The sequence below is a fragment of the Diceros bicornis genome, chromosome 36 (genome assembly GCF_020826845.1).
Source record: "Diceros bicornis minor isolate mBicDic1 chromosome 36, mDicBic1.mat.cur, whole genome shotgun sequence".
Lineage (NCBI taxonomy): Eukaryota > Metazoa > Chordata > Mammalia > Perissodactyla > Rhinocerotidae > Diceros > Diceros bicornis.
In genome coordinates, this window is record NC_080775.1 from 35,399,853 (window position 1) to 35,424,625 (window position 24,773).

At 47.5% G+C, this 24,773-nt stretch overlaps 1 protein-coding gene and 1 long non-coding RNA gene across 10 annotated transcripts in view; both read left to right on the top strand.

Annotated features, from left to right (window-relative positions):
* LOC131398869 (uncharacterized) overlaps positions 1 to 14,388 on the top strand; it is a 58,522-nt gene extending 44,134 nt beyond the window's left edge. Inside the window, exons 3-4 of one of the 2 annotated variants that reach the window (XR_009217018.1) lie at positions 7,002 to 7,121; positions 14,203 to 14,388. This is a non-coding gene — a long non-coding RNA (uncharacterized LOC131398869). The remainder of the gene's footprint in view (positions 1 to 7,001; positions 7,122 to 14,202) is intronic. The other variant, XR_009217017.1, reaches the window with a different exon arrangement.
* Positions 1 to 24,773, top strand: part of LOC131398865 (ral-GDS-related protein-like) — a 144,706-nt gene that overhangs the window by 95,488 nt on the left and 24,445 nt on the right. For 2 of the 8 annotated variants that reach the window (XM_058532796.1, XM_058532801.1), the window contains exons 3-5: positions 18,315 to 18,386; positions 19,862 to 19,984; positions 20,194 to 20,284. In XM_058532796.1, coding sequence (XP_058388779.1) covers positions 18,315 to 18,386; positions 19,862 to 19,984; positions 20,194 to 20,284 — 286 coding nt within the window. The other 6 variants (XM_058532798.1, XM_058532800.1, XM_058532797.1 and 3 more) reach the window with 6 other exon arrangements.

A 24,773-nucleotide genomic window follows, 5' to 3' on the forward strand; every position in this document is an offset into this window, starting at 1 on the left:
CTGTAATTTTATTTTCTTTTAGTGTCCTTGTCTAGTGTTGGTATCAGGGTAATGCTGGCCTCGTAAAGTGAGCTTGGAAGTGTTCCCTCTTTTTCAATATTTGACAGAGTGTAAGAAATATTGTTTTTAATACTTCTTTAAATGTTTTGGTAGAATTCACCAGTGCAGTCATCTGGTCCTGGGTTTTACTTTGTTGAGAGATTTTTTTTTTAGATTTCTTTAAATATTAGTGACATATAACATATGTAAGTTTTAGGTGTTCAAGATGGTGATTTGTGAAAGGATTACCACAATACCCTGAGTTAACACCTCCATTCCCTCACATAATTAACTTGTTTTTTCTAGTGATCACTTTCAAGATCTACTCTCTTAACAAATTTCAAGTCTATAATATAGTATTGTTAATTATGATCACCATGCTGTACATTAGATCCCCAAAACTTGTTCATTTTACAGCTAGAAATTTGTGCAATTTGACTCACATCTCCCCATTTCCCCTAACCCCGGGACCCTGGGAAACCCATTCTTGTCTCTATTCCTTTGAGTTGGGCTTTTTTCGATTTCACATATGAGTGAGAATATATAGTATTTGTCTTTCTCCGTCTGACTTATATCACTTAGCGCAATGCCTCAAGGTCCATCCATGGTATCTCAAAATGCAGGATTTCATTCTCCTGCATGGCTGAATAATATCCCATTATATATTACATGTATACATATATCTCACATTTTCTTTATCTATTTATCCATTGAGGGACACCTGGATTGTGTCCATGTTCTCTGTTTGTGAATAATGTTGAAATGAACATGCGGGTGCAGATATCTCTTCAGAATAGTGACTTCATTTCCTTTGGATATACAAGCAGAAGTGGAATTGCTCATTTATATATATTTCTATTTTTATTTTTTTGAGAAAATTCCATATTTTTTCCATAGTGACTGTAGCAATTTACATTCATACCATCAGTGCACAGGGTTCTCTCTTCTATACAGCCTCGCCAACACTTGTTGTCTGTTGTCTCTTTGAGAATAACCATTCTAGCAGGTGTGAGGTGATATCTCATTGTAGTTTTGATTTCATTTCCCTGATGATGAGTGATTACGAGCATCTTTTCATGTACCTGTTGACCATTTTTATGTCTTCTTTGGAAAAGTATCTATTCAGGTCCTTTGACCATTTTCATATTGTTTTGTTGGTTTCTTTGCTGTTGAGTTGTAAGAGTTTCTTATATACTGTGGATATTAACCCCTTTAGTTTGCCGATTTTTTCATTTGCTATGCAGAAGCTTTTTAGATTGATGTCATCCCACTTGTTAAGTTTTGCATTTGTTGCTTGCACTTTTGATATTATATCCAAAAAACTCGATGTCAAGACCAGTTTCATGGGGCTTTTTTCTCTATATTTTCTTCTAGTTGTTTTATATTTGGTGTCTTACCTTTAAGTCTTTAATTCAATTTGGGATCATTTTTAGAGTGGTGTAAAATAGGGGTCCAATTTCAGTTTTCTGCATGTGGTTATCCAGTTTTCCCAACAGCATTTGTTGTAGAAACTATCCATTCCCCATGGAGTCTTCTTAGCTGACTTGTCAACTGTTAGCAAACTGTATGTGTGTGGTTTTATTTCTGGGTCCTTGATTCTGTTCTATTGGTCTAGGTGTCTCATTTTATACCTGTATCATACTGTTTTTATTACTATAGATTTGTAATAAAATTTGAAATCAGAAATTGTGATGCCTTCAGCTTTTTCTTTCTCGGGGTTCCTTTGGTTATTGGAGGTCTTTTGTGGATCCACATGAATATTAGGATTATCTGTTCTATTTCTCTGAAAAATGCCATGGGAATTTTAATAGGAATTGCAGAGAATCTTGAGATGGCATTGAATAGCATGAACATTTTAACAATACTAATTCTTCTGATCCATGAGCATAAGATATCTTTTCATTTCTTTGTGTCTTTGATTTCTTTCCTCTGTGTCTTATAGTTGTTAGTTTCTAGATCTTTCACCTTCTTGGTTAAATTTATTCATGAGTATTTTACTATTTTTGATGGCATTGTAAATAGGATTTTTTTCTTTATATCATTTTTTTTAATAATTTTTATTTATTTATTTGTTCCCCCAAAGCCCCAGTAGATAGTTGTATGTCATAGCTCCACGTCCTTCTAGTTGCTGTATGTGGGACTCGGCCTCAGCATGGCCGGAGACGTGGTGCGTCAGTGCGCGCCCAGGATCCGAACCCCGGCCGCCAGCAGTGGAGCTCGCACACTTTACCGCTAAGCCACGGGGCCGGCCCTTTATATCATTTTTAAATAGTTCATTGTTAGTGTAGAGAAAGGCAAGAGATTTCTATATGTTGATTTTGTCTCCTGCAGCTTGAGTGAATTTGTTTATTAGTCCTAACAGTTTGGGGAGGAGTCTTTAAGTATTTCTCTACATAAAATCATATCTGCAAACAGAGACCACTTTGTTTCTTCATTTCCAATTTAGATGCTTTATATTTCTTTCTCTGGCCAAATGTCTCTGGTTAAGACTTGCAGCAGTATGTTGAAGAGTGGTGTCGAGACTGGGCTCCCTTGTCTTGTTCTTTGTCTTAGCAAGAAAGCTTTCAACCTTTCACTGTTCAATATGATGTTAGCTGTGGGTTTGTCATGTAAACCTTTTATTATGTTTAGGTATGTTCCTTCTGTAACCCTTTCTTGAGAGTTTTTATCATGAAGGGGCGTTGAATTTGTCAAACTGCTTTTTCTGATTTGAGAGATTATTTTAGGATTTTTATCTTTCATTCTATCAATGTGGTGCATCACATTCATTGATTTGCATCATGTTGAACTTGATCATGTTGTTTGATCCTTTTTTTGAGTTTAGATAGTTTTGTTACAATGTGTCTTGGAGAAGAATGTTTTAGTTTGAAATTTTAGGGTGACTGATCGGCTTCAGGACCTTGGATGTCTACATCTCTCCCCAGATTTGGGAAGGTGTCAGCTGCTACTTTTTTAAGTCAACTTTCTTTTCCTTTCTCCCTGTCTTCTCCTCTGGTATTTTAATAATGCTTATCTATTTCTTTTCAAGGTATCCCATAATTCACACTGCCTTTCCCCAATCTTATCTGTTCCTTTTTTTTCTTTTTGCTCCTTTGACTCGATGATTTCAGATGACACATCTTCTAGTGCACTAATTATTTCTTGTACATGGTTGAATCTGATTTAGAAGGTCTCTATTGAATTCTTCAGTTCAGTCATTGTGTTCTTCAACTCTAGGATTTCTGTTTATTTTTCCTTAACGATTTCTGTTTCTATGTTGAACTTCTCACTTGTTCATGCACTATTTCCTTATTTTATTTAGTAGTCTATCTTTGTTTCCTTAGAGTTTTATGAATTTCTCAAAGAGCATTGTTCTGAAGTCTTTGTCACATAGTTCCTATATCTCCATTTCTTTGTCGGTCATTGGAGTTTTATTCTTTTTCTTTGGTGGTGTCGTGGATCTTTGATTATTCATGATCCTTGTGACCTTCCATTGGTGTCTGCAAATTTGAGGAAGTAGGCATTTCTTCCACTTATTACAGACTGGCTTTAGTAAACCAAAGCCTTCACATTCAGCCCATCTAGGGGTCCTGGGTGGGCCATCTGGTGGTGTCCAGGGGCAGGCTTGTTGCTGGAGTCCTTGAGCAGCCTGGTACTGGGGTGAGTGGAAAGCTTGGGTCCACGGTATTGTGTCTGGCCCTGGGCACAGCTGGGACCCTGAGTTCACGAGTAACCCCACTGGACCCTGGTTTGGCAGGTCCTCATTGAGAGCCTGTGACCACAGGAGTCATCCAGGGCCATGAGAGTTGGCCAGAGCTGGGATGATCTGAGAGTCTTGGCTCACGGGAGCCTGCCAGAAGCCTGTGCCATGAGAGACAGTTTGTGCTGGTGTGGGCCAGAAGTCTGGATTCCTGGTAGCCTGGGGCCACAGGAGCTACCTGAGATTGCAGGAGCCAGCAGGCGCTGGGTCAAGATGGAAGACTGGGTTCATGGGAACCTGCCAGTGCCTGGTGCCATGGGAGCTGCCTGGGGCCGCCTGAGTCAGCAAGCACCTGGGTGGGCTGGGGGCTTGGTTCTGCAGAAGCCTGTCAGAAGCCTGGTTCCATGAGAGCTGTCTATGGCTGCTGGAACTGGCAGGTGGTGTGCTAAGCCACGGGCCTGAGTTCCTAGTAGCCCCCGGGGAGCCTGGAGCCATGGAATCTACCTGGGGTAGATCTCTTAGAACTCAATTATAAAAAACAAAGAAGTTTGAAATGAAACTTCATTCAAAGAAATTTGAAATGAAACCATTTTCATTGGTTACCCAATGAAAATGGGTAACTAGCTGCAATGGACATGTCTCCAGGTGAAACACAGATGGCCAATAAGCACTAGATAGATGCTCAGTATCATAAATCATTAAGAAAATGCAAATTCAAAGCATAGTGTGATACTATTTCACACTCAAAATGAAGGCTATACTCCACATAATGGAAAGTAACAAGTGTTAGTAAAGATATGGAGAATGGGAAACCCACATACATTACTGGTGGGAAAGTAATTTGATGCATCCACTGCAGAAAACAGTTTGCCATTTTTAAAAATCTTAAACCTAGAATTACCATGGACCAGGAGAGTCACAAGGTTGGTATGTCCAAAAGACCATTGGAAACATATGTTCAAAGAAAAACTTTTCCATGGATATTCAAAGCAACATTATTCACAGTGGTCCAAAAGTGGAACAAACCCAAATTTCTATCCAGTTATGACTGCATAAACCAAATGTGCCCTATTCATAATATAGGACATTATGGAGCCATAAAAAGGAATAAGCTACTGCTACATGCTCGGCCATGGATGAACCTTGAAACATGTGTGCTCACTGAAGTCGTCCACAAAGGCCACAGATAGCATGATGCCATTTGAATGAACTGTCCAGAATAGGCAAATCAATAGGGAGAGAAAACAGATGAGTTGTTTTCATGGGCTTGGGTTAGGAGAAAATAGTGTGAATGAGTATGGGTTTGTTTGGGGGTGTTGAAAATGTTCTGGAATTAGTTAGTGGTGATAACCACACGACATAATCATTGTACTAAATGGCACTGAACTGTATACTTTAAATGATTACAACAGTGTATTCTGTGTTAAGTAGATTCTCCATAAAAATTTTGAATTTTTTAAATTAATCAGGGTATTGATTAATTTTAATTTAGTTAATTTAAAGTTGGTTGGGATAGTTAATAAGGGTAATTAATAGAGTTATTAGGGATAGGGCACATTGTAGCCAAGAGAGTAAATATCCGATGATGGCTATAGTAACAGATCCTAAAATTGTACAAGCAACAGTCTAAAATCCAGTCTGTTTCCATTGTCGCCAACTTGGAAAGACCAGCCATGAAAATAGGTCAGTGATCTCGGGGGCCTTGGGTATCTTTTAAAAGATTTAGGTAACATTACGCAATATTTTAACCTCTTGGGCCATCTGGTGGAGGTAGGTTTGAACTTGTGTGTTGATGTACATTCAGCAAGTGGTTCTAAGAAAGGCAAAAACCCCTCCTTCGTTGGTTGGTATAGACAATCTAGGGCCAGGCCATTCTCTAAAACCATTTAGGCAAGAGACTCATGAGACTGTTCCACAAGGGCTAGGATAGGGTCTTATGGAGTTGTTGTCGATGTTGGGTTAAGGTTTTTGATACTTCTTGGTTGCCTCAGTTACCTGATTTTGCGTGGGTAGGGCCACCGCACCTGTGTCCAGTCCAGTCAGTCAGTCCTAGTAGAACTGAACACCCAGTCCTATAGGACTGACAGTGTCTCTATGGGTTGGTGGTAGCCAGTCAGGGCAGGAACCTCAGGGGACCTGCAACCTGAGGGAAGCAGGCTGAGATAGAAACAATGATGTATTGCAGAATATAGCTTGGAGAAATCTGCTCAGAGGGCTGGGGAAGAGAGAGCCTCACTGGGTGAGAGCCTTGTGATATCAGCCTACAGTAAAACCCAAAAGTGGATGTTCCTGGTGTGAAATATTCATTACGGCCTTTGGAAGTAAAACCAGTAATTTGCACCCATTCACTAGTTACCTATGCTATATGATTTCAGGGGGTATGGTTAAAGTGTTTGTCGGCCAAGATCTGTTTGGGCCTGAGCACAAAATCACCAAGGTGGTCTCGAAGGCTACCCCAAAATGACTCCTCAAGGAGCAGTTGGGGCAGAAAGTGGGTGGAGCATTTTGAAGGAAGCCTGGGGCAAAGATGTTGTGCGATTGAGTTGGGTAAAACTGAGTGTCTCCGCAGGGTAAGCCCTTCAGCTGGGGTACAATAGGTGATTGGAGGCCAAGTGACAGACCCTGCGGCTCCTGATTCCCAGTGCACGGGCAGGCCTCTCAGCCCATTGGACATAAATGGTGGTGGTGTTTGTGAAGCATCTTGATGGCAGTGTGGAAAGTATAGGCGACGTGTGGTGGGAGACGTCATGATAGTGTCGGGAGGAGCTGTGTGTGAGATTACGGTGTTGAAGGGGAAGGACTGGAGGCAGGTGCAGTGGGTGTGTGACCAACAATGGTCAGTGAAGGGACAGCCGGGGGGTAACTGGGGAAAGCAGGGACCAGCAGAAGTCATGTGTTTAAAACAAGACACCAGACCCAAATGGAGCCGCTTAGGCTATGCCTCACATAAACAAGTCGAGACTTAATTAGACTTTTGGCCCTCCCAGGAATAGAATCTTAAACCAGTCAATCAGGAATCACCTCATGCGCAGCAGGTAGGTCATCTTCCTGATAGAACCCTGCCATCCTCTAAAGGAAAGTAACCTTGCAGTAACCAACCCGCTTTTTTATCTAGTGTAACTTCCTTGTTCTTGCTCCCTTCTGCCTATAAATTCCTTCATTTTGTAGAACTCCTTGGAGGTCCTTTCTCTCTGCTAGACTGGATGCTGCCTGATTCATGAACTGTTGAATAAAGCCAATAAGATGTTTAAAATTTACTGAATTTTATTTTGTTTTGTACCAGTTTGGTGGCAGCAGTGGGATCCAAAGGAGACGCCTGATGGCTTCGAGGATGAGAAACAGTCATTGGTACCAGCAAAACCTTTGAGTTCTCCATCTTTTTCACTGTTTCTGAGGGCTGTGGGTAAGTTTCTCTTGGATCTGAGATCCACTCTGTTTGCCTTGACCTCCTGATCTACCTGGCTTTCCAGTCCAGGGTCAGTGGGTCAGTCTAGACTGACAGGATGCTCTAAGAGAGCATCAGTCTTAGCACTTGGTTAGTCAGCAGTGCCAGGCAAAGGCTTAGTGGTTCAGCTTGAGCTGCCAGATGGTTCTGCCAGGAACCCGAGTCCCTGGCCCTTAGTTAGTCCACAGTCCCCGTTTGTTGGGGTCTGCTGGGTGAGTCTGCAGTCTCCATGTGTTAGGGTCTGCTGCTTCAGTCCTTGGTTCTTGCTAATGGAGAGGAGTGGAAGAAATGTGTGCTCCATGCACATCCAATCTTTGAAAACTTCCTGCGTGCATTTTACATGCATTTTGACCTCTGTTGACTGTTGATGGGTTCTAAGGAAATGGTGAAGGCACAGTGAGGAGGAACTGTGGGTTTCTTCACGACTACCTCGAGGAGGGCCCCCCCCCACCTGAACAGCCATCCGGCACTATTAGAAATGAAAGACATCCGATCACCGTGGATTGGAACACTCCTTATTGTGACGGTGTCAACATTATCCAAAGAGATCAACAAATGCAGTGCAGTCCTTATCAAAATCCCAAGGGCATTTTGTGCTGAAATAGAAAAAAACCCATCCTAAGATTCTTATGGAATCTCAAATAAGCCCAGATACCAAAAATAATCTTGAAAGGAGATACTAAGTTGGAGGACTGATTCTTCCTGATTGAAAACTTACTATAAATCTACAGTATCAAAACAGCATTGTCATGGCATAAAGACAGCCATATTGAGCAATGGAAACAGAATTGAGAGCCCAGAAATTAACCCTCACCCATGTGATCAAATGATGTTTGACAAGGGTGCCAAGATTATTAAATGGGGAAAAGTCTTTTCAACAAGTTGTGCTGGAAATAGTGGATATCTACATGCAAAGGAATCAACTTGGACATTTACCTAACACTGTATACATAACTTGATTCCCAGTGAATCAAATACCTAAGTGTAAGAGCTAATGCTATAATACCCTTAGAAGAAAACATAAGGCAAAACTTGACAAGATAGGATTTGGTAATGATTTCATGGTTCTGACACCCAAGAGCAGCCAATAAAATAGGAAAATACATATGCTGGACTTCATGGATATTAAAAAGTTTTGTGCCTCAAAAGCCATTATCAACAGAGTAAAAGCACAACCCATAGGATGGGCGACCATATTTGCAAACCATGTATCTGACAAAGGCTTAATATCCAGAATAGTTAGAGAACTCCTAAATTCAACAACAAAAAACAAACAACTCAAATCAAATTTGAACAAAGTATATGAGTAGACATTTGCTCAAAGAAGATATGCAAATAACCAATAAGCATATGAAAAGATGCTCATCATCAGTAATCATTAGGGAAATGCAAATCAGATACACAGTGAGAGACCACCTCACATTCATTAGGATGGCATCTATCAAAAAGAAAAAAAAAAGAAGAAGAAAAAGAATAGAACCACTGTTGGCCAAGATGTGGAGAAGTTGGAACCCTTGTGTATTGTGGTGGGAATATATAGTTGCTGTAGAAATCAGTATAACAATTCCTAAAGAAAATTAAAAATATAATTATATAGGACCCAGCAATTCCTATTCTGGGTGTATACCCCACCAAGGAGTTGAAAGCATGTTCTCAAAGACATATTTCAACACTCATGTTCATGGCATCATTATTCATAATAGCTAAAACATGGAAGCCACACAAGTATTGTAATCAAGGAAGGGCTTACAGCCCAATGCACCCATTAGCCAAACAGGATACCCGCTCTTGTAGAAGGGGAAAAAGCTTTATTACGAGGTTGGCCAGCAAAGAGACGAAGGTTAAATCTTTCTCCCCAATGGGCTGTTGAAAAGGGCTTGAAAAGGGCAAAGGAGCGGGTGCAGTAAGTTTGGGAGCAGTCCTAGGCATTTTGTGCAAGCACAGATTTTCATGTTCTGTCACACATCCCACGTTCAAAAGATGGTGTCCTTAACATGATTGGCAGGGGAGTTCTTGGTCCCCCAGTTCATCCTCCAGTCACTTATTTTGTGCAAGCACAGATTTTCATGTTCTGTCACACATCCCACGTTCAAAAGACGGTGTCCTTAACATGATTGGCAGGGGAGTTCTTGGTCCCCCAGTTCATCCTCCAGTCACTTATGCAGTTGCAGTTTGAGTCTTGCAAGCCGTCTTGTTGTCTCATTGGTTCAAAGTAGTTGAAACTTGCTTAAGGAAGAGAAATGGAGTTTCTGAAAAGCAACTCTCGGCCCAAGATTAAATCCTTAGTAAATATCATATGGGATATGGCTTAAAAAAGTAGTCTCCAGGGTACTGTTGAGAAAAATCTGGCTGGGGCCCCATTTTATTTTGGGCTTGGTTGTGGGCCTTGCTATGGTATCTGTCCAGGGATGTATGGATGAGCAAAATGTGCTATATACATACAATGGTATATTATTCATCCTTGAAAAATGAAGGAAAGTCTAATATACGGCACACCATGGATGAACCTTCAAGATATTACTCTAAATGAAATAAGCTAGTCACAAAAATACAACCTTGTGTGATTTCCCTTCTAGAGCTTCCTGAAATCACCAGATTCAGAGAGACAGAAAGTAGAATGGTGTTTGCCAGTGGGTGGGAGGAGGGGGAATGGGGGATTATTCATGAATGGGTATAGAGTTTCAGTTTTGTAAAATGAGAAGTGTTCTGAAGATGGATCGTGGTGATGATTGCACAGCAATATTAATGTCTTCAATACACTTCAATACACATTAAAACATACTTAATGTATCTATGGGGCCTGATGACTTGTCCTGGCCGAGCACATGCTTGTGCTGTTGCACATCTTACCCCTCACTGTGCAGTTGGGAAACTGGCCTAGAAAGAGGCAGGTACTGTCCCAGACCACAGGAGGTCGTCAGAGTCCTGAAGACTAGAGAGAGCTCCAGCTTACTTGGCCAAGGCTCCACCTCTTCCCTCAGGTTTCCTTTGGCAATGAGTGGCTTTAAGATCCTAGAGGATTGCTGCGCACCCTTTTCCATATGGGGTCATTTTCCTCTCCTCATCATCACACCTGCACAGGCACACTCCGTCACACTTGACTTCTCATATGGAGAACACTGAGGTGCAGTCAAGAAAGAGCTGACACCGGGGATGTGACAAGAGGCAGGAGGGAGAGAGGTTGGAGGCAGCTCTCCCACGGGGCAGTAGCATCCGTTCTCCTAGATTCGTGCACAGGGGCCCAGAGATGGGAAGAGGAATCCCTAAGGTTCCTAGAAGTCTACCTGTTCCAGATCCATCCCTGGCCCAGCCTGGGGATCACAGGACTGGGGTCCTGCAGTCCACCTCTGTGGGCACCCAAAACTGTGATGAGCCCATCCTCCCTTTGTGTAGGCATTGGGAACAGGAGAGAAGATCTCAGTGAGGGTCCTCCTGTATAAAGTGGAGTGCATCCAGCGAGTGACTCCAAGTGTTCCATGCACTCACTACATGTCTGTTGGACTAGGTTCTCTGTTGATGACCTACTGTGCTCTGAAACCCTGAGAAAATGATTTCCAGCCCCTGGAGATCCTTTAGAACTGACGAGGCTAGGGGGCTTGGGTGGATGAGAACTGAGGATAAGGAAGAAGATGCCAGAGCACTGGACACCAAGTCCAGAGTCCAGGGAGAAGACTAATCCTTGTTGGACCCTTGCGGTCCTCATCTGGAAGTAGGGGAAATCATTGTCATGGCTGCAGTTAGGATGCCTTAGGAGTGAAGAGGACACCTGGTGGGGAAAAGCAAGAGAGGTGCACGGTAGGCTCCCGAGATTCCTCCCACTCCCTCGAAGCTGACAGGTCCTGCTGCTTTACCCCTGGGACCCTGGAGAGCATCTGCCTTGAGGACACCTGAAGAAAGATTCCTTTCTGTTTGGAGTTCCGGCCTGGGCAGCAGTGCTAGTTCTGGCCACGAGGGGGCGGGCAGCCTCTTGTGTCAGTGGTGGCCAGTGAGTTTTTGCTTTTATTTTTTTTCAGTTGTATTGAGGTATACTTGATATACAGCACTAAGTTAACATTGCTGTGTGGTATATTTGAAACTTGCTAAGAGAGTAGATCCTAAAAAGTCTCATCATCAGGAAACAATCTTTTATTCTGTTTGGTGATTGATGTTAACTAAACTTATTTTGGTAACCATTACATAATATATATATATATCAAGTCATTCTGCTGTAATCCTGGAATTTACTTGGTGTCCACTGAACTATTCTTGAGCTCCTGGAGCAGCGAAGAGTCAACCAGAGGTCTTTCTGGCTGTCCCCCTGCCTCAGAAACAACTTGTACCTCCTATTACTAGTGTTCATCTCCACAATGAAAGTTGGTCAAAAGCAGGGGGCGGGGTGCAAGATCTACCCATATACTCATTCAGCAGCTGTGTCCTGAGCACTCACCCTGTGCCAGGTGCCCTGGTGGGCTGAAGTGCAGGATGAAAATGACCAAGTGGTCCCTGCCTGCCGGGAGCTCACAGTCTAGAGGGGAAATGGACAAAAGCAAAGACATGAGAAAGAAAAGAGCAAGTGCTGTAGAGAAACACATCAGGGGGCTGTGAGGGAGGGCTGGGCGTCACTGGGTAGGAGGGTCTGAAAGACCTCTCTAGGGTGACATTTTCTGGGACCGGAATGACAAGAGGGAGTCAGCCTTGCACAAGTCTGGGAGCAGTGTGTCAGGAAGATGGCACCACTGGTCCTGAGTCTCACAGGCAGAAGTGAGTTTGGCCAGAGGAGGTTAGAAAGGTGGCCAATGCAACTGGAGGGAGGCTGGGAGAAGAGAACAGGAGCTAGGGTGGAAGGTAGGGCCAGGGCCTGGTAGGCTGTGTTCGTTACCTTTCCCTCTCTGACTTCATTGCCCCTAACCTTGCATTTCAAAACAACAAATGTTGACAATCTCACAATTTGTGTGGATCAGCAATCAGGCATGTTTTAGCTGGGTGCCTCTGTCTCAGTGAGTTTAACAGATTGGGGCTGTGGCCTCAACTGAGGCTCGACTAGGGGAGGACTGGCCCACAAGTTCACTCTCAGCCTTCAGAATTCATTTTGTATTGAGAGCCTGAGTTCCTTTCTGTCTGTTGGCCCAGGCACTCCCTTGCTTCTCTCTTCAATGTGCCTCCACATTGGGCAGCCCCAATACACCGGTATTTGATTCCTCACTTCCAGGGATTTGACAGAGTGAGAGAGAGAGAGATGGCACATGAGAGAGGGAGTAAGAGGAAGTGAGAGACATTTTTAGTTAAAATTTAGACAAGACATCCCATCACTTTGGCTCTTATTATGTTCAGAAGCCAGTTACTAACCTCTTTGTGGTTCCACGGGGAAGTGTATAACATGGGTGGGGCTTACTGGGTACCACTGTGGAGGCTGCCCACCTCATAGGCCAAGATGAGGCACTTCGGTCTCATTCTCCATAAAACAGGAAACAATTGAATGGTTTTATGCCACAGATGGCAATATCTGAATTTCCATTAGTTGCAACCCCCTCATGGTGTTGACCTGAAAATGAGGCCAAGTTGGAAGTGACTGTCCCAATATCACATTCTTGGAGCCCAGGCCTGTTTTGAGTGGTGTTCTGTACTACATCCCACCCCTCCTTGTTATTCTTCCATCTCTAAGTTTGTGCCTTAGGTACATGTGACACCAGCCCACAGGGGTAATAGATATTATCTCATATACACCGGGTGATGTCCCTAGGAAGTAGATTCTAGCTTGATTCCCATGGTGCAGGTTTAGAGACTGGGGAGGACCTGAGAGGCACAGGGACTATCCCAGGATGAAGAAATAGTAAGGAAAAGGAGGTCTGCATTCATCTCTGTCTCCTCAAAACTAGGTCCCTAGTTAGGTTTCCAGGGACCTGTGGGTAGGGCTATGTGGTCTCATTGTGTACAGTTCAAGAGATGACGTGGGGTCATAGACCTCAACAGATCTTAGAACTCTGGTAACCAGGCACCCACATTGCCCCATCCACCTCACTTGATTGGAGACAGTCAACAGGCAAAGATGTTTTGTTGTTGTTTCCCAACTTTTGGAGTATCTGGGCTCAAAAATTCCCAGAAAGAGAATCTTTTTGGTAGTTGGCGATGTTGGCTCAGCCTTAATTCTTGACGCCTCTGGGCATCTGGCAGGAGGCTGTGAAAGGTAACACGGGGCAGCCCAGGGGAGGCTAGTGCAGGCCAGGGCACAGCTGTGATCCCACCTGATCAGCCCCACACCCCTTGCCCCTCTTTGTGTGTGTGTGTGTGTGTGTGCATGTGTCTGTGAGGAGGAGAGAAGGCAGGACATAAGGGGCGGGTCATTCCTGAGCAGGTGCTGGTTGTTAGGTGTCGGAAACCTAACAGTTAGGTCATGTTCATACTTCAGGCCATGCCTGGCAGCATGAGACGGTGAGCACCTCTACTCATATTGTTACCGAGCACTAGAGGATTCATCTCCTTCCCTCCCTGACCAGAGTTCTTTGCAGAGATGCCCCTCTGTGCCTGAACTGAGGAACAGATATTCTCTTGGTGGTTGGCCCCAGTGGCAGTGTGCAGGCAGCCCCTGATTTCTTCTGGCCCAGTTCCCAGGCAGTCTTTGCAGAACTCCACTCATTAGGTTGTCGAGTAACTGCCCAATGGTTTCAACTCCACAAACTCACTAGACAAGGGGCAGGTACATGAGGCCACCCACACTTTCCAGTGCTGCTCTGAGATGAGAGCAGGAGCAGAGGGTCTCCACACTCAGGAGCTTGAGATGATGAGGTTGGACTAGAACTAGGGAGGGACCAGACTCAGGCTGTCCCTTTTTGAAGCTAAAGGGGATGTACATGAATGTCACCTTGCCTGGCTAGGAGATGAGCTGCCGTGACCCTCTTACCCTTGTCCGGTGTGAGCTTCTGGAGGCCACTGAGGCAGAGCCAGATGGTAAGGGGGACTGCAGGCTGGGTATTCCTGGAAGGGAGTGGGATCTTTCTTGTGTTTAGAAGGTCACATGGAAAGTCAGCTATGTGGGTGAATCTTTGTTTTTATCCCACTCCAGCGTCAGCTGCAGAGCTCCAGCCAGCGGCAGAAGAAGAGCAGTGGGCAGTGGTGGAGGTAGAGCTGGCTCCAGCTCCGTTGACACCACCCCCTCTAGCACTGGAGCCAGTGTCCCCTCCACCAGCAGTGTTGGAGGTGGAGCAAGGGCCAACATGGGCTCCAGCAGGAGTAGGAGCTGCTTAGCTAGAGTCACCTGGACCATCATTTCTAGTGAGAAGTCCATCTCCACCTGTGGCTCTTAAGGAGCGTGAGAAGCTTAATCTCATGGCCTTCCCTCCTAAGCTGGTGGTGGAGCAGTTTACCATGATGGATGCGGTGAGCAGCTGGGCTTTCAGGGTGGTGTGGGGCAGGCCTTCCCTCTGCTATCGTTGCCCCAGACCTGATCCAGACTCCTATGATCTGGGCCCAAATCCAGGCTCCACCCTTTACCAATCATAAGACCTGGGCAACTTTCTGAACACCCAAGCCTTTGCTGTCCACCTGCAGACCGTGGAGGTGGACATTAAGAGGACCTGTTGCACAGAGTGACTGTGCCAACTCCATGAGGTAGAAGAGATGGAAAGCTGGGTGGGCCCTGGCCCATCTGTGCAGGGAAGGGCTCACTGTGTACAGCCTGGACCCTGGTGGCCCAACCGTCTGCTCAGGAGTCTCAACAGCCTCAGGACTTATTAGACGCCTGATGTGTACTCCACTACAAGGGAGACAGACAAGGCCTGTGGGTGTAGCTGCCACGCGGGGATGTGCATCAGAATGTGGAGTGGGACCAGAGGGGGGATCAGGGTATTGGAAGATGCCCCCTTGGGATGAGCCTAGTTGAGCCACCATCTGGAGCTTGGAGTTAGCCAGCACGGGCTGGGTTCAAATGCCCCTCTCCCTTCCCTGCCAGTATTGGGTCCTGGGTCATCCTGTGCTGGGTGTCCTCAGTGGACAGAGAAGAAAAGCCAGGGACTCTCACAAGGCTCAGGCCACATCCTGAGCTTTCTGAGCTCCAGCTCTAAACTGTGACTCCTGTGTGGGACTTTGGGGGCTGTAGGCACAGACCTGGGGTGTGGCAGGGCTCGGTGACACTCCCCCTGTTCTCCAGGAGCTCTTCCAGAAGGTGGTGTCCTCTCCGTGTCTGGGCTCCACCTGGGGCAAGAGGAACAAGCCCGGCAATGAGCACCAGACACCCAACGTCCAGGCCACCGTCGACCACGTCAGAAGGGTGGCCAGCTTCGTCATCATCCCCTGCCTCGGGGACCCTAGCAAGACAGCCCAGGACAGGGTGAGGGTGGTGGAGCGCTGGATCCAGGTGGCCCAGGTGTGCTGTGGGAGGCCCAGTGGAGCCCCTCTCTGAAGCCTTGGGAACTGCCTCTCCACATTTATCAGCTCCCAGGATTGCAGTGTGTGGTCTAAGCCCCTGCACAGTCCCTAGGACCTTCCTGCCAGGGGCCCGCTGACTTTAACTCCAGGTCCCAGTGAGAGGATGCTCACTTGCAACCTGGCTCCTTCCCTGGGTTGAGCTAAAATCCTGCTCCCTGTGAGTGTTACTCTTTGGGTCCTAAATGTGCCCTTCTGGGACTCCCTGAGCATCTGTCTCATCCAGGAGGGGAGATTTAAATAGAAGGGTACTGAAGCTAGAGCAAGCTGGGCTACAGTGCCCCACCTCACAGCTCATTCTCTTCCCTTCCCCAGGAGTTCGAGATCCTGAAGAACTTCTTCTCGTCCTGCACTGTCAACTCTGCTCTGCAGAAAACCTTCACAAGCCACCTGAAGAACACACGGGGGAAGTTTCCCGGTGGGTAGGCCTCTCTCCATAGGAGGACCAGGGTGGATGGGGGATCTCTTGTATGTCTGCCATTGGCCCCTCAGTCAGCTGGGAACTCCTGGGAGGCAGCAAATGCTGGGGACAGGGCCTGGGCCTCGGCAGGGGGTCTCTAAACCTTCCGGGGTCCTTAATGCACCAGTTCTGCTTTAGGACTCGGCTTCCCTAAGTGTCAGGTACTAAGTTGAGCCAAATTGGAGATTTTCAAGTGTTTATAGCAACAGAACCCCATGCCCAGTTGAAACTCAAAGCAGTCAAAACAGAGCTGTTCTGTAGAACTGGGGAGTGGAGACCCCAGTGACCAACAGGAGAGCCCCCTCCCAGTACCATGAGACCTTAGCGCTCAGAGGAGCCCAGTGAGAACACTCCTTCAGGCAGTTTGAATCTCTTGGGTTTGCAAAGAAAAGGGATTTGCATTCAGACCCCTCACATTATTCCTAAATTTATCCCTCGTTCTTTCCCCTCCCCTGAGAGAGAGCTCTGAAAATCTTAAGGAACTCAATAGTCAAGACAAGTCCTTGAGCAGAGAACTGATGATCAAGGTAGAGTGGAGGCTGGGGGTCTGGAAAGAGAGGAGGGGTGCGGAGGAGGGGCACTGGGCAGGCTGTGGTTTTGATAGTTTCTCCCTTGAACTTGCTCTGAAACATTCCCGTCTATCTCATCCAGATTAACAAGCAGAGGGATCTGTTCTGCCCATGGGCAGGTGGGGTGCCATTTGTGGGCGGGAGGCCCTGGTCATGGGACACAATGGTGTTGGCTGGGCTATTCCAGGAGGAGTTGCCGAGCTGGCGCCATCAACAGGTCTCTGGCTTCCATGTATGTCCATCCTGCTGGATGTAGCTTCTTCCAGGCTGTTGGGTGGTTGGGGTGGGTTTAGCCCTCAGCCTAAACCTATCCTCAGGAAACCAGGACCCTGCTGCTCCTTCTATCTTCACCACATCTCCAAGGGGCTGCATCCTGCCTGCCCCAGGGATGTGCGTGGCAGAGGATTCCCATGGCCCAGGTGGAAAAACAGGCTGCTCATCCTCAGGTGAGAGATGTGTGTGCATTCTGGGACTCCCCACTGGACCCCTAGAGCAGTCACTTCACTTGAATCAACCACAGGAGTCTAACCTGAGTGCCTGGTTGGCAATGACATATGCCCCCAGTGGCTTATGAGAAGCGTCTAGGCAACTGATGGATTCTTAGTGGATCCTGCTGAAAGGACCTTAGGAGCTTCATGTAAACGGGGAATCAAAATGTCCTGTCATCCCCTTCTCTGTTGATCAGAGGTGGCACCTTGGAGGTCCAGTTCTTGAGTGGATAAAGAAAGAGTTCAGGGGCCGTCCCTGTGGCGCAAGCGGTTAAGTGCGCGCACTCCGCTGCGGCGGCTCAGGGTTCGCCGGTTCGGATCCCGGGTGCGCACCGACGCACCGCTTGTCGACCTATGATGTGGCAACGTCCCATATAAAGTGGAGGAAGATGGGCATGGATGTTAGCCCAGGGCCAGTCTTCCTCAGCAAAAAAAGAGGAGGATTGGCAGATGTTAGCACAAGGCTGATCTCCTCACAAAAAAAAAAAAAAGGATTCAGTGCAGGGGAATGTCCTGAGGCGTTCCTTGGGGAGGAGAAGGCTTTGGCTTGGCCTCTGGCCCAGCCTGGGGCCCAGACACTCCACGGGACTGGGGCAGGCAGGAGCCACTCAACCAGACTCCCAAGACACCCCGTCCTCTCCATCCATGACTCAGCCCAGGACCAAGCTTTGAGAGCTCAGGGGACAGGACTCTTGTCAGTGGTGGGGCTGGGGGTTAGGCAAGGATGTTGGAACAGGGCCTCTGCATGAGAGGGGCAAGCGGCCTCTCTTCTGTGGGCCCCTGAGCAACACACTGCCTATGTTTGGGTCTCTGTCTCCTCATCAGGGAAATGGAGGGATGGTGATTGTGTGGTGCAGGCCTCACAGGGTGGTGTTGAGGTAAGAGGGAGGAAAGGAATGTGGGAGCTTTCTGCCTACTCCACCTGGAGGGGTGAGGGCCAGAACAATGATGACAGTCTTGTGACACTGAGTCCTCATGAGAACCTGTGTGGTAGCTGGAGTTCTCACACTTTCCAGATGAGGAAACAGGCTCAAGGAGGCCAGGCCACAAGCCCAAGCTCACACCCAGAGTGAGAGTTGGAGCTGGGCTTGTTCTGGAATCACAAGACCTTGGAGGATGGAATGACATTGGTACCAGTTGACTCAAGTCAGATGTCCAGTGTCGGAGGCCAGTGGTGCTGGAGAGAAATGGGGTGAGGGGAGTATGGCCTCACTGACACTGTCCTCGACCCTGGCAGGAGGGGCCCTCCACGTTTGCTCCCCCAGAGAGCAACCCCCAGAGAGTGCAGGAGAAGCAGCAGCAGCGGCAGGTTAGTGTGCCTGTGGGGGAGGGGCTCTGTGCTCCCAGCTGGAGGCCTGAAATCAAAAGATGAGGGCCCTTCATCTTGGTGCCACAGTGTCTGAATCCCCCAGTAGAAGTGACCAAGAGGAGGGCCTGGAAGAGCTGGTGCAGGATGAGTGTGTTTTGGGGAGGGCAAGGGACTGCACACCCTGTGATTTGCCAGAAGCCGGCCCTGGGAGGTGAGGAGGAGGAGTGTGGTGTTCTTGGGGTGTGAAGGGAGTAGGAATTGACGGGAGGCTGCTGAGGGTCCTAGGCTGCTCCTCGTGGGAACCCTGGGGTGGGCCAGGTGGCTGAGGGTGGGGACTTTTCAGGAGAGGGTCTACATGGGGTCGACTTGAGAGCAAAGGTTCATCCCACCCACACCCCGATGTCACAAGGTGTTGTCCCCTATCTTGGAACTCTGCTCAGTGACCTGCTGATGCTGCACCTGGTGATGGGTGACTATTTCGAGGTGGGTGCACCTGAGGTCTAGGCAGGAAGGACCAGGATTCTGAGCCTTGGGATGCGGGAGCCCCCGAACTGAGCTCTGAGTTCTCAGCACTTGGCACATCTCCTCTCATGAAAGCCTTGCAGCCACCGCTGGCAGCTGGGGCATCAGGCCTATTTTAGCGATGAGTGAACAGAGTTTCTGCCAGAGAAACCCATTCCAGTTACCCAGGCTGGGGAAGCTCAGAGTTGCCTGATGGCAGAGCTGCGTGAGGTTTTATCTGAGCTGGACTCAGCCTGTAACTCCCATGTTGCCCATGAAGGGAGAAAGAAGTCGGCCCCCCCCAAGTCAGGAAGCACATAAGTGCCTGAGCAGTCCCCTCTGCCTGAAGCCTCAGCCTCCAAGTCTGTCATCAGAGAGAGTTGTGCTGCCAGGTCCCTCAGTTACACCCCCATGTCCTCCTCCTCTGGAGCCCAGAGGCAAGCCTAGGTCCAAGTCCTGTTTTCTCTGCATGCCTGGCCCCCTCTGGGGATCTGGCAGTAGTGCAACATGAGAAGGGGTGGGCATAGGGAGCTAGTCAGGCTAGGGGTCTTTGTCTGATGTACTCTGGCTGTCTACCTTCCAGGGGAATGGGATCAACCTTGAGAAGAGTACTGAGGAGCAGCTGTGGCACTCCCTGCAGGGGAGAGGAAGGAGGTGGAAATCAGAGACCTTCTGGGCAGAACAGTCCTTGGCTTCACCCGCTGTATCTTACATTGAGTGGAAGAGTTTGATACCAGAGAAGTGGGAGACCCATCCAATTGGCGGGTGGGTTGAGGGGAGGATGGCATCAAGGAAATCTTCCTGGAGGAGGGGCTGATTATTCCCATTCTGAGAACTGGTAGATCCTGGATGGAACTGGAGGGAAGGATGGTTTCCAGGACTGGTCCCCTGCCCCACTCCTCACCTCCAACAAGACCCCTGCAGCATCCCCCACCCAGGCCCTGTCTGCATCCTCTCCTTCCCTCTGGTCCCAGGAATACCGAGTCATGAGGGAGATCCTGCTGCTCCAGGAGGCTGCAAAGAATTACAAGCTAGAGCCCGAGGGAGCGATTTGGGGCCTCGTTCCAGGACATGGAGTTGCTCAATGAGAATGAGAGGTGAGGCCGGGCAGGAGTTGGGTGAGGGCAGGGGTGGACTCTCCCTGTTGGCCAGTCCAGAGAGCCTGTCTCCATGGTGCCCCACTCATCCCCCGGCCTGATTACATGGTGATCTCTGGGACACCCAGACTCCAGCTGCTGGGCAGGCAGTGGGGGGACCCCTGAGGTGTGGTTCCTGGTAGGCTCACAGGTGCCTCTCTGTCCTGTAGCTACACCTTGTCCTGCCAGCCAGAGCGCTAGACCTAGTTGGCCTGCAGAGTACGCAAGGCCAAGAAGAACCGGCCATCATCAAGGTCAGGGGTGAGTGAGTGTCTGGGCCGGGGTGACTGACTCCTAGGGGTTCAGTAAGGCTTTGGGCTAAGCGTGGCCTTGGGGAGTCGGATAGCTGGCACTGGGATCCCAGCTCCACTATTGACCAGTCCTGTGACTGGGGTGACTCTCTTCAGCTTCCTGAGACTCCGTTTCCCCCTCTGTGAAATAGGTAATACTAAATGATCGCTCACGTGGCAGGGACAAATGGGGTACTGGTGGCTGACAGCACTGAGCACAGGGTCTGGAGCACCCAGTGCAGTGGGGACATGGTGGGGGGCCATGATTCTGAGGGAGGCCACGCAAGATAACCCGACTCTTCTACTCAGCCCCCAGGCCCCAACCCCGAACCCCATACCAGTGGCCGATCACAGCCCCATCCTCAGCAGCGGGGACACAGCTGGGATGCTTGCGATGCACAGGGTCAGCTCCTCCCATTTGATGGGAAGGGGAGCATTGTAAGCTGATTCCTGGGGTCCCCTGAAGCCCAAGAGAGAAGGGATGACCCCATCCCAGCTCCCTGACATCTCTACCTCAGCACCTACTCACCCATTGGGGAGAGACAGTGGTTATTTGTTGTAAATAATAAATGACATATTTGAATATTATATTAAAGTCCTGTTCCCTTTACAGCTTGGGAGTTGTGGTGTGGTTCTGTCGCTTTCTGTAGGCATGTGAGTGAGACACAGAATCTCACATTTCTCCTTGAATCAAGAACTCTTCTGGGCCGGCCCCGTGGCTTAGTGGTTAAGTGCGCACGCTCCGCTGCTGCCGGCCTGGGTTCGGATCCCGGGCGCACACCGATGCACCGCTTCTCCGGCCATGCTGAGGCCACGTCCCACATACAGCAACTAGAAGGATATGCAACTATGACATACAACTATCTACTGGGGCTTTGGGGGAAAAAAATAAATAAATAAAATTATAAAAAAAAAAAAAGAACTCTTCTGAGTCATCAACTTATTGTATGTTGGAGAAGGGAGAAAGGCCAGCCCCCTTTTTGGCTAGTGACATCACTCCCAATTCCCCCTAACTCCGAGAACAAGTTCATTTCAGTATCATTCAGCCGCTCCAGGGGCGGACACAGTCCCCGGCCCGTTCTCCTGGGATTTAAAGGTTAATGGTACTTTCACAGGCAAAGCAACAACCACTGAAATGTGGATGTCTTTAAAACAGCACTACCCAGGACCAGGTCGTGCCATAGGCAGGGGGTGCCTTTCTACATTCTGGAGGAAGAAGGAATGTTTTCTGCTTCTCCTGTTGAGGTTTCTTTTGACCAAATTTTAGGAACTTGTAGTTTTCTAGTTCAATCTCTGGAATTGCATCAGCTGTAAGTGGGGAAAACAATGTAAAAAGATCAAAACATGCATGTGGAGAGGACAAGGCCCGCAAAGGTGATTTGCAAATGGACTAAAGGCAGACAGGACTTTCCCTCCTGATACCCCTCTAGTGCCTCCATGTTCACCACTGACCTAGAATTGAATCCTGCTGGGGTCCATGTCCAGGACTGTGAAATCTGTTTCCTGCTGTTTTGTATCCAATGGGAAAGATCTGTGACGCAGCTTTAAGTCTACCACTGGGCCTCATTCCATAAACACGACCGACCTCTTTCTGTGAACCAGGATTTCCAGCACAACTGCCTTCCTTATGCCATTCACTTTAGGGCAGAAATTCCCTAGAAGGCTCCCAGCCTCCTCCCTGGCTTGGTCTGATGGATCCCGGGTGAGCTCTGCTTTACCAGGATAAGGGACCATAATCTTGACCAGTGAGTGACCCCACACTGTCCCTTGCTGTCCAGGTGACATCTGAGGCCGTGTCATTCTGAGGTCCATGGTCTTAGACAGTCCTCCAGTTTACATACTCAGTGTTGATGTTGCCAACTTGTCCAAATGGGGCAATTTGGCCCGAACCATTAAAGTGTGTCACCCTTGGGTGGTTGTGTTTTTTTCCCCTGTCTTGCGCTGTGGTTACATTACAACCACCTGATGGGTTGTGAACCCTGTTTGGAGCTTTGAAAGATGAGGCATGACAGGGGTGTGGGGTGGTCCAGCAGGAAATGCCACGGAACAGATGATCCATGGTCGTGCATGAACACAGCCTTAGCAATTAAAATACTGAAATGCTTCCCATCTGGTGGTGAATAGACACTGCTCTGACCTCACACCGAGAACCCACCCCGTGACCAGGAGCTTTCAAGGGGTTACCAAGTGGCATTTTGAACCTCATCCCTTGGAAACACCCTGTAAGACAAGAGCCAGATGAATCGCTTGGCACTTGTGAGTTATCGCCTCCTTTCTGATGGCTGCAAGTGTCACCCAGACACACAGGCTGGACTCTGCCAGGGAAGCCTTCTCAGGACAGGCAGAAGCTGAGGATGAATCCTGGTTCCCGGCATCCCAGGCCCTTCCTGACAGGGCACAGCCACCCAGGAAAGTGGTTTGGTAATGGAAAGACTATGAAGGCAATACTTCCCCTCCAAAGAGAAAGAGAAGTACCAATAGTGAAAGCTTGATTCCTCAAATAGTCAATTAAATCTCAACAAGCAGTGAGTTCTTGTCAGATTACTGATGCCGAAAAATGGTCTCTTGATAATAGCATAATCCCCCAGCTGCCATGTCCATCTTCATGAATCAAATTTCCAACACATATGGATCTAAAATACTGAGGGAAATCTGGTATTTCCTTAGATGCAACTCTGAAGTAGCATGCAAGAAGGAACACAAAAATGGAGACCTAGAAGTAAATATCTAATTTGAGAACATAGACATCGAAGTGCTTTGGAAATAATATTTTGGAATCTATTGGAATATTACACAAAAAGAATAATCCACTTTAAGTAGGTTTTACTGTGACTGTATGGGGAAAAACTGAATCATCCTGTGACGTTGATAACTCGCTGCTGACTTGAAAGTACAAATAAATAAAGTACATAGTAAAGGAAAATGAGAGAACAGCATGAAAAAGGAAGATCTTTCTCTCCTCACCTGCAACTCAACCTCTCACCTCAGAAAGAAACCACTGTCTATATTTTCTATTTCACGCAGCAGAGTTTAATAAAAGAAACGTATTGTTATATTTCAAAGTTTCAAGAGCTCAAAGCACAAAAACATTTGGGATGCTGCCAAGAGACCTCACTGAGGTGCCTGCTCCATTTCATCTGCTGTCAAGACGGCCTTCTTGGCCCCTCACTTTCTCTGCCTCACTAGCAAGTCTGTCCGCCATCAGTGCTATCACCAGTCTCTCTCCTGTGCTCTTCACTGCCCTTTCCTCCTTCCTGATACCTTCCTCAGTCGCCAGAAATTGTTGGCAGTGGAGCTGTGGAATGCCCAGATCAGCTCCTGGAATCATCCCTGCCAAATCTGAAGACCGGCAGGAGTGGGCATGGGACCTGGAGTGCAGACCACCTGCGAGCACACCTGGCAGGGATTCACCTGTGTGACTAGGTGCTAGGTTTTGCAACCCTTTGGCAAGCTTGAAAGGAGTTACCAGTTGTCCTGCATTGCTGCAGGCCTGGAGTCCTTGCAGTCTCTCTGGCCAGCAGACCTGGTGGGGCTGGTCCAAGGTGTCCTCCCAGAGACCCTTCATTGCCAGGATGGGATGGAATTCTAGTACCCAGCCTCTTGAATATGTCACTGGACATCCTTATAGGGATGGAGATGTTTAAACCAGGCTTTGGTTTGGACTGGATCCCACAGTTATGCTGCTTCCTCTGTGAAGACGTGGCTATCATCCTTCTTTTCCTCTTACCCTACAAAAGTAAATCATGAAATTGAGACAAATGATAAAGGAAGCCTGCCTTTTTAGGACAATTATCCTGGCTGTTTTGTACTTCCACCCTCCCTCTATCCTCTGGGAATAGATCTGACCTGTGTCCCGGGATGTCATCAGGCAGATTTGCATCAAGAACAGAAAGCTCAAGGTCAAAACTCAAGGCTACTCCAGATCATTTCTCCTCCCCCATCCTGTTAACACCCCCTCCTTGTTTGAGTGTGTTTCTATTCTTTTCTTGTCCTTGTCACTCTCAACCTCATAAGTCCTGGCACTCTCTCTCAGGACAGTCGGTCCCCAGTCCTTTACTAAATCCCAAATCCTACCATTTCTGTGTTTTCTGATTACTCATTTGCTTAATCCATTGACCACTTGGTGTTCATAGAAGTTAAATCAATAGTGATATTATCAACCACCCCCTGTTAACGACTTACTCCCATATCCCAGATGTTCACATAATCCAAATGGTTATGTTCAAAAGTAAATAATTCAGAAAACATATTCACCCACCACAAATTCCTGATCTCTAATATTTTTATTCAAACACTCATACAGTAGATACCTGTGCCTCATGATCAGAAGTAGTGCCAGATCACCGATCCTCACCTTAATTTCCTCCTACACCTATCAATCCTGAATTCCACGGACTATGATCTCAATAATTTCCTTGGAATAATAAAAAATTCCTTACCACTCATTTATGTTGTAAACC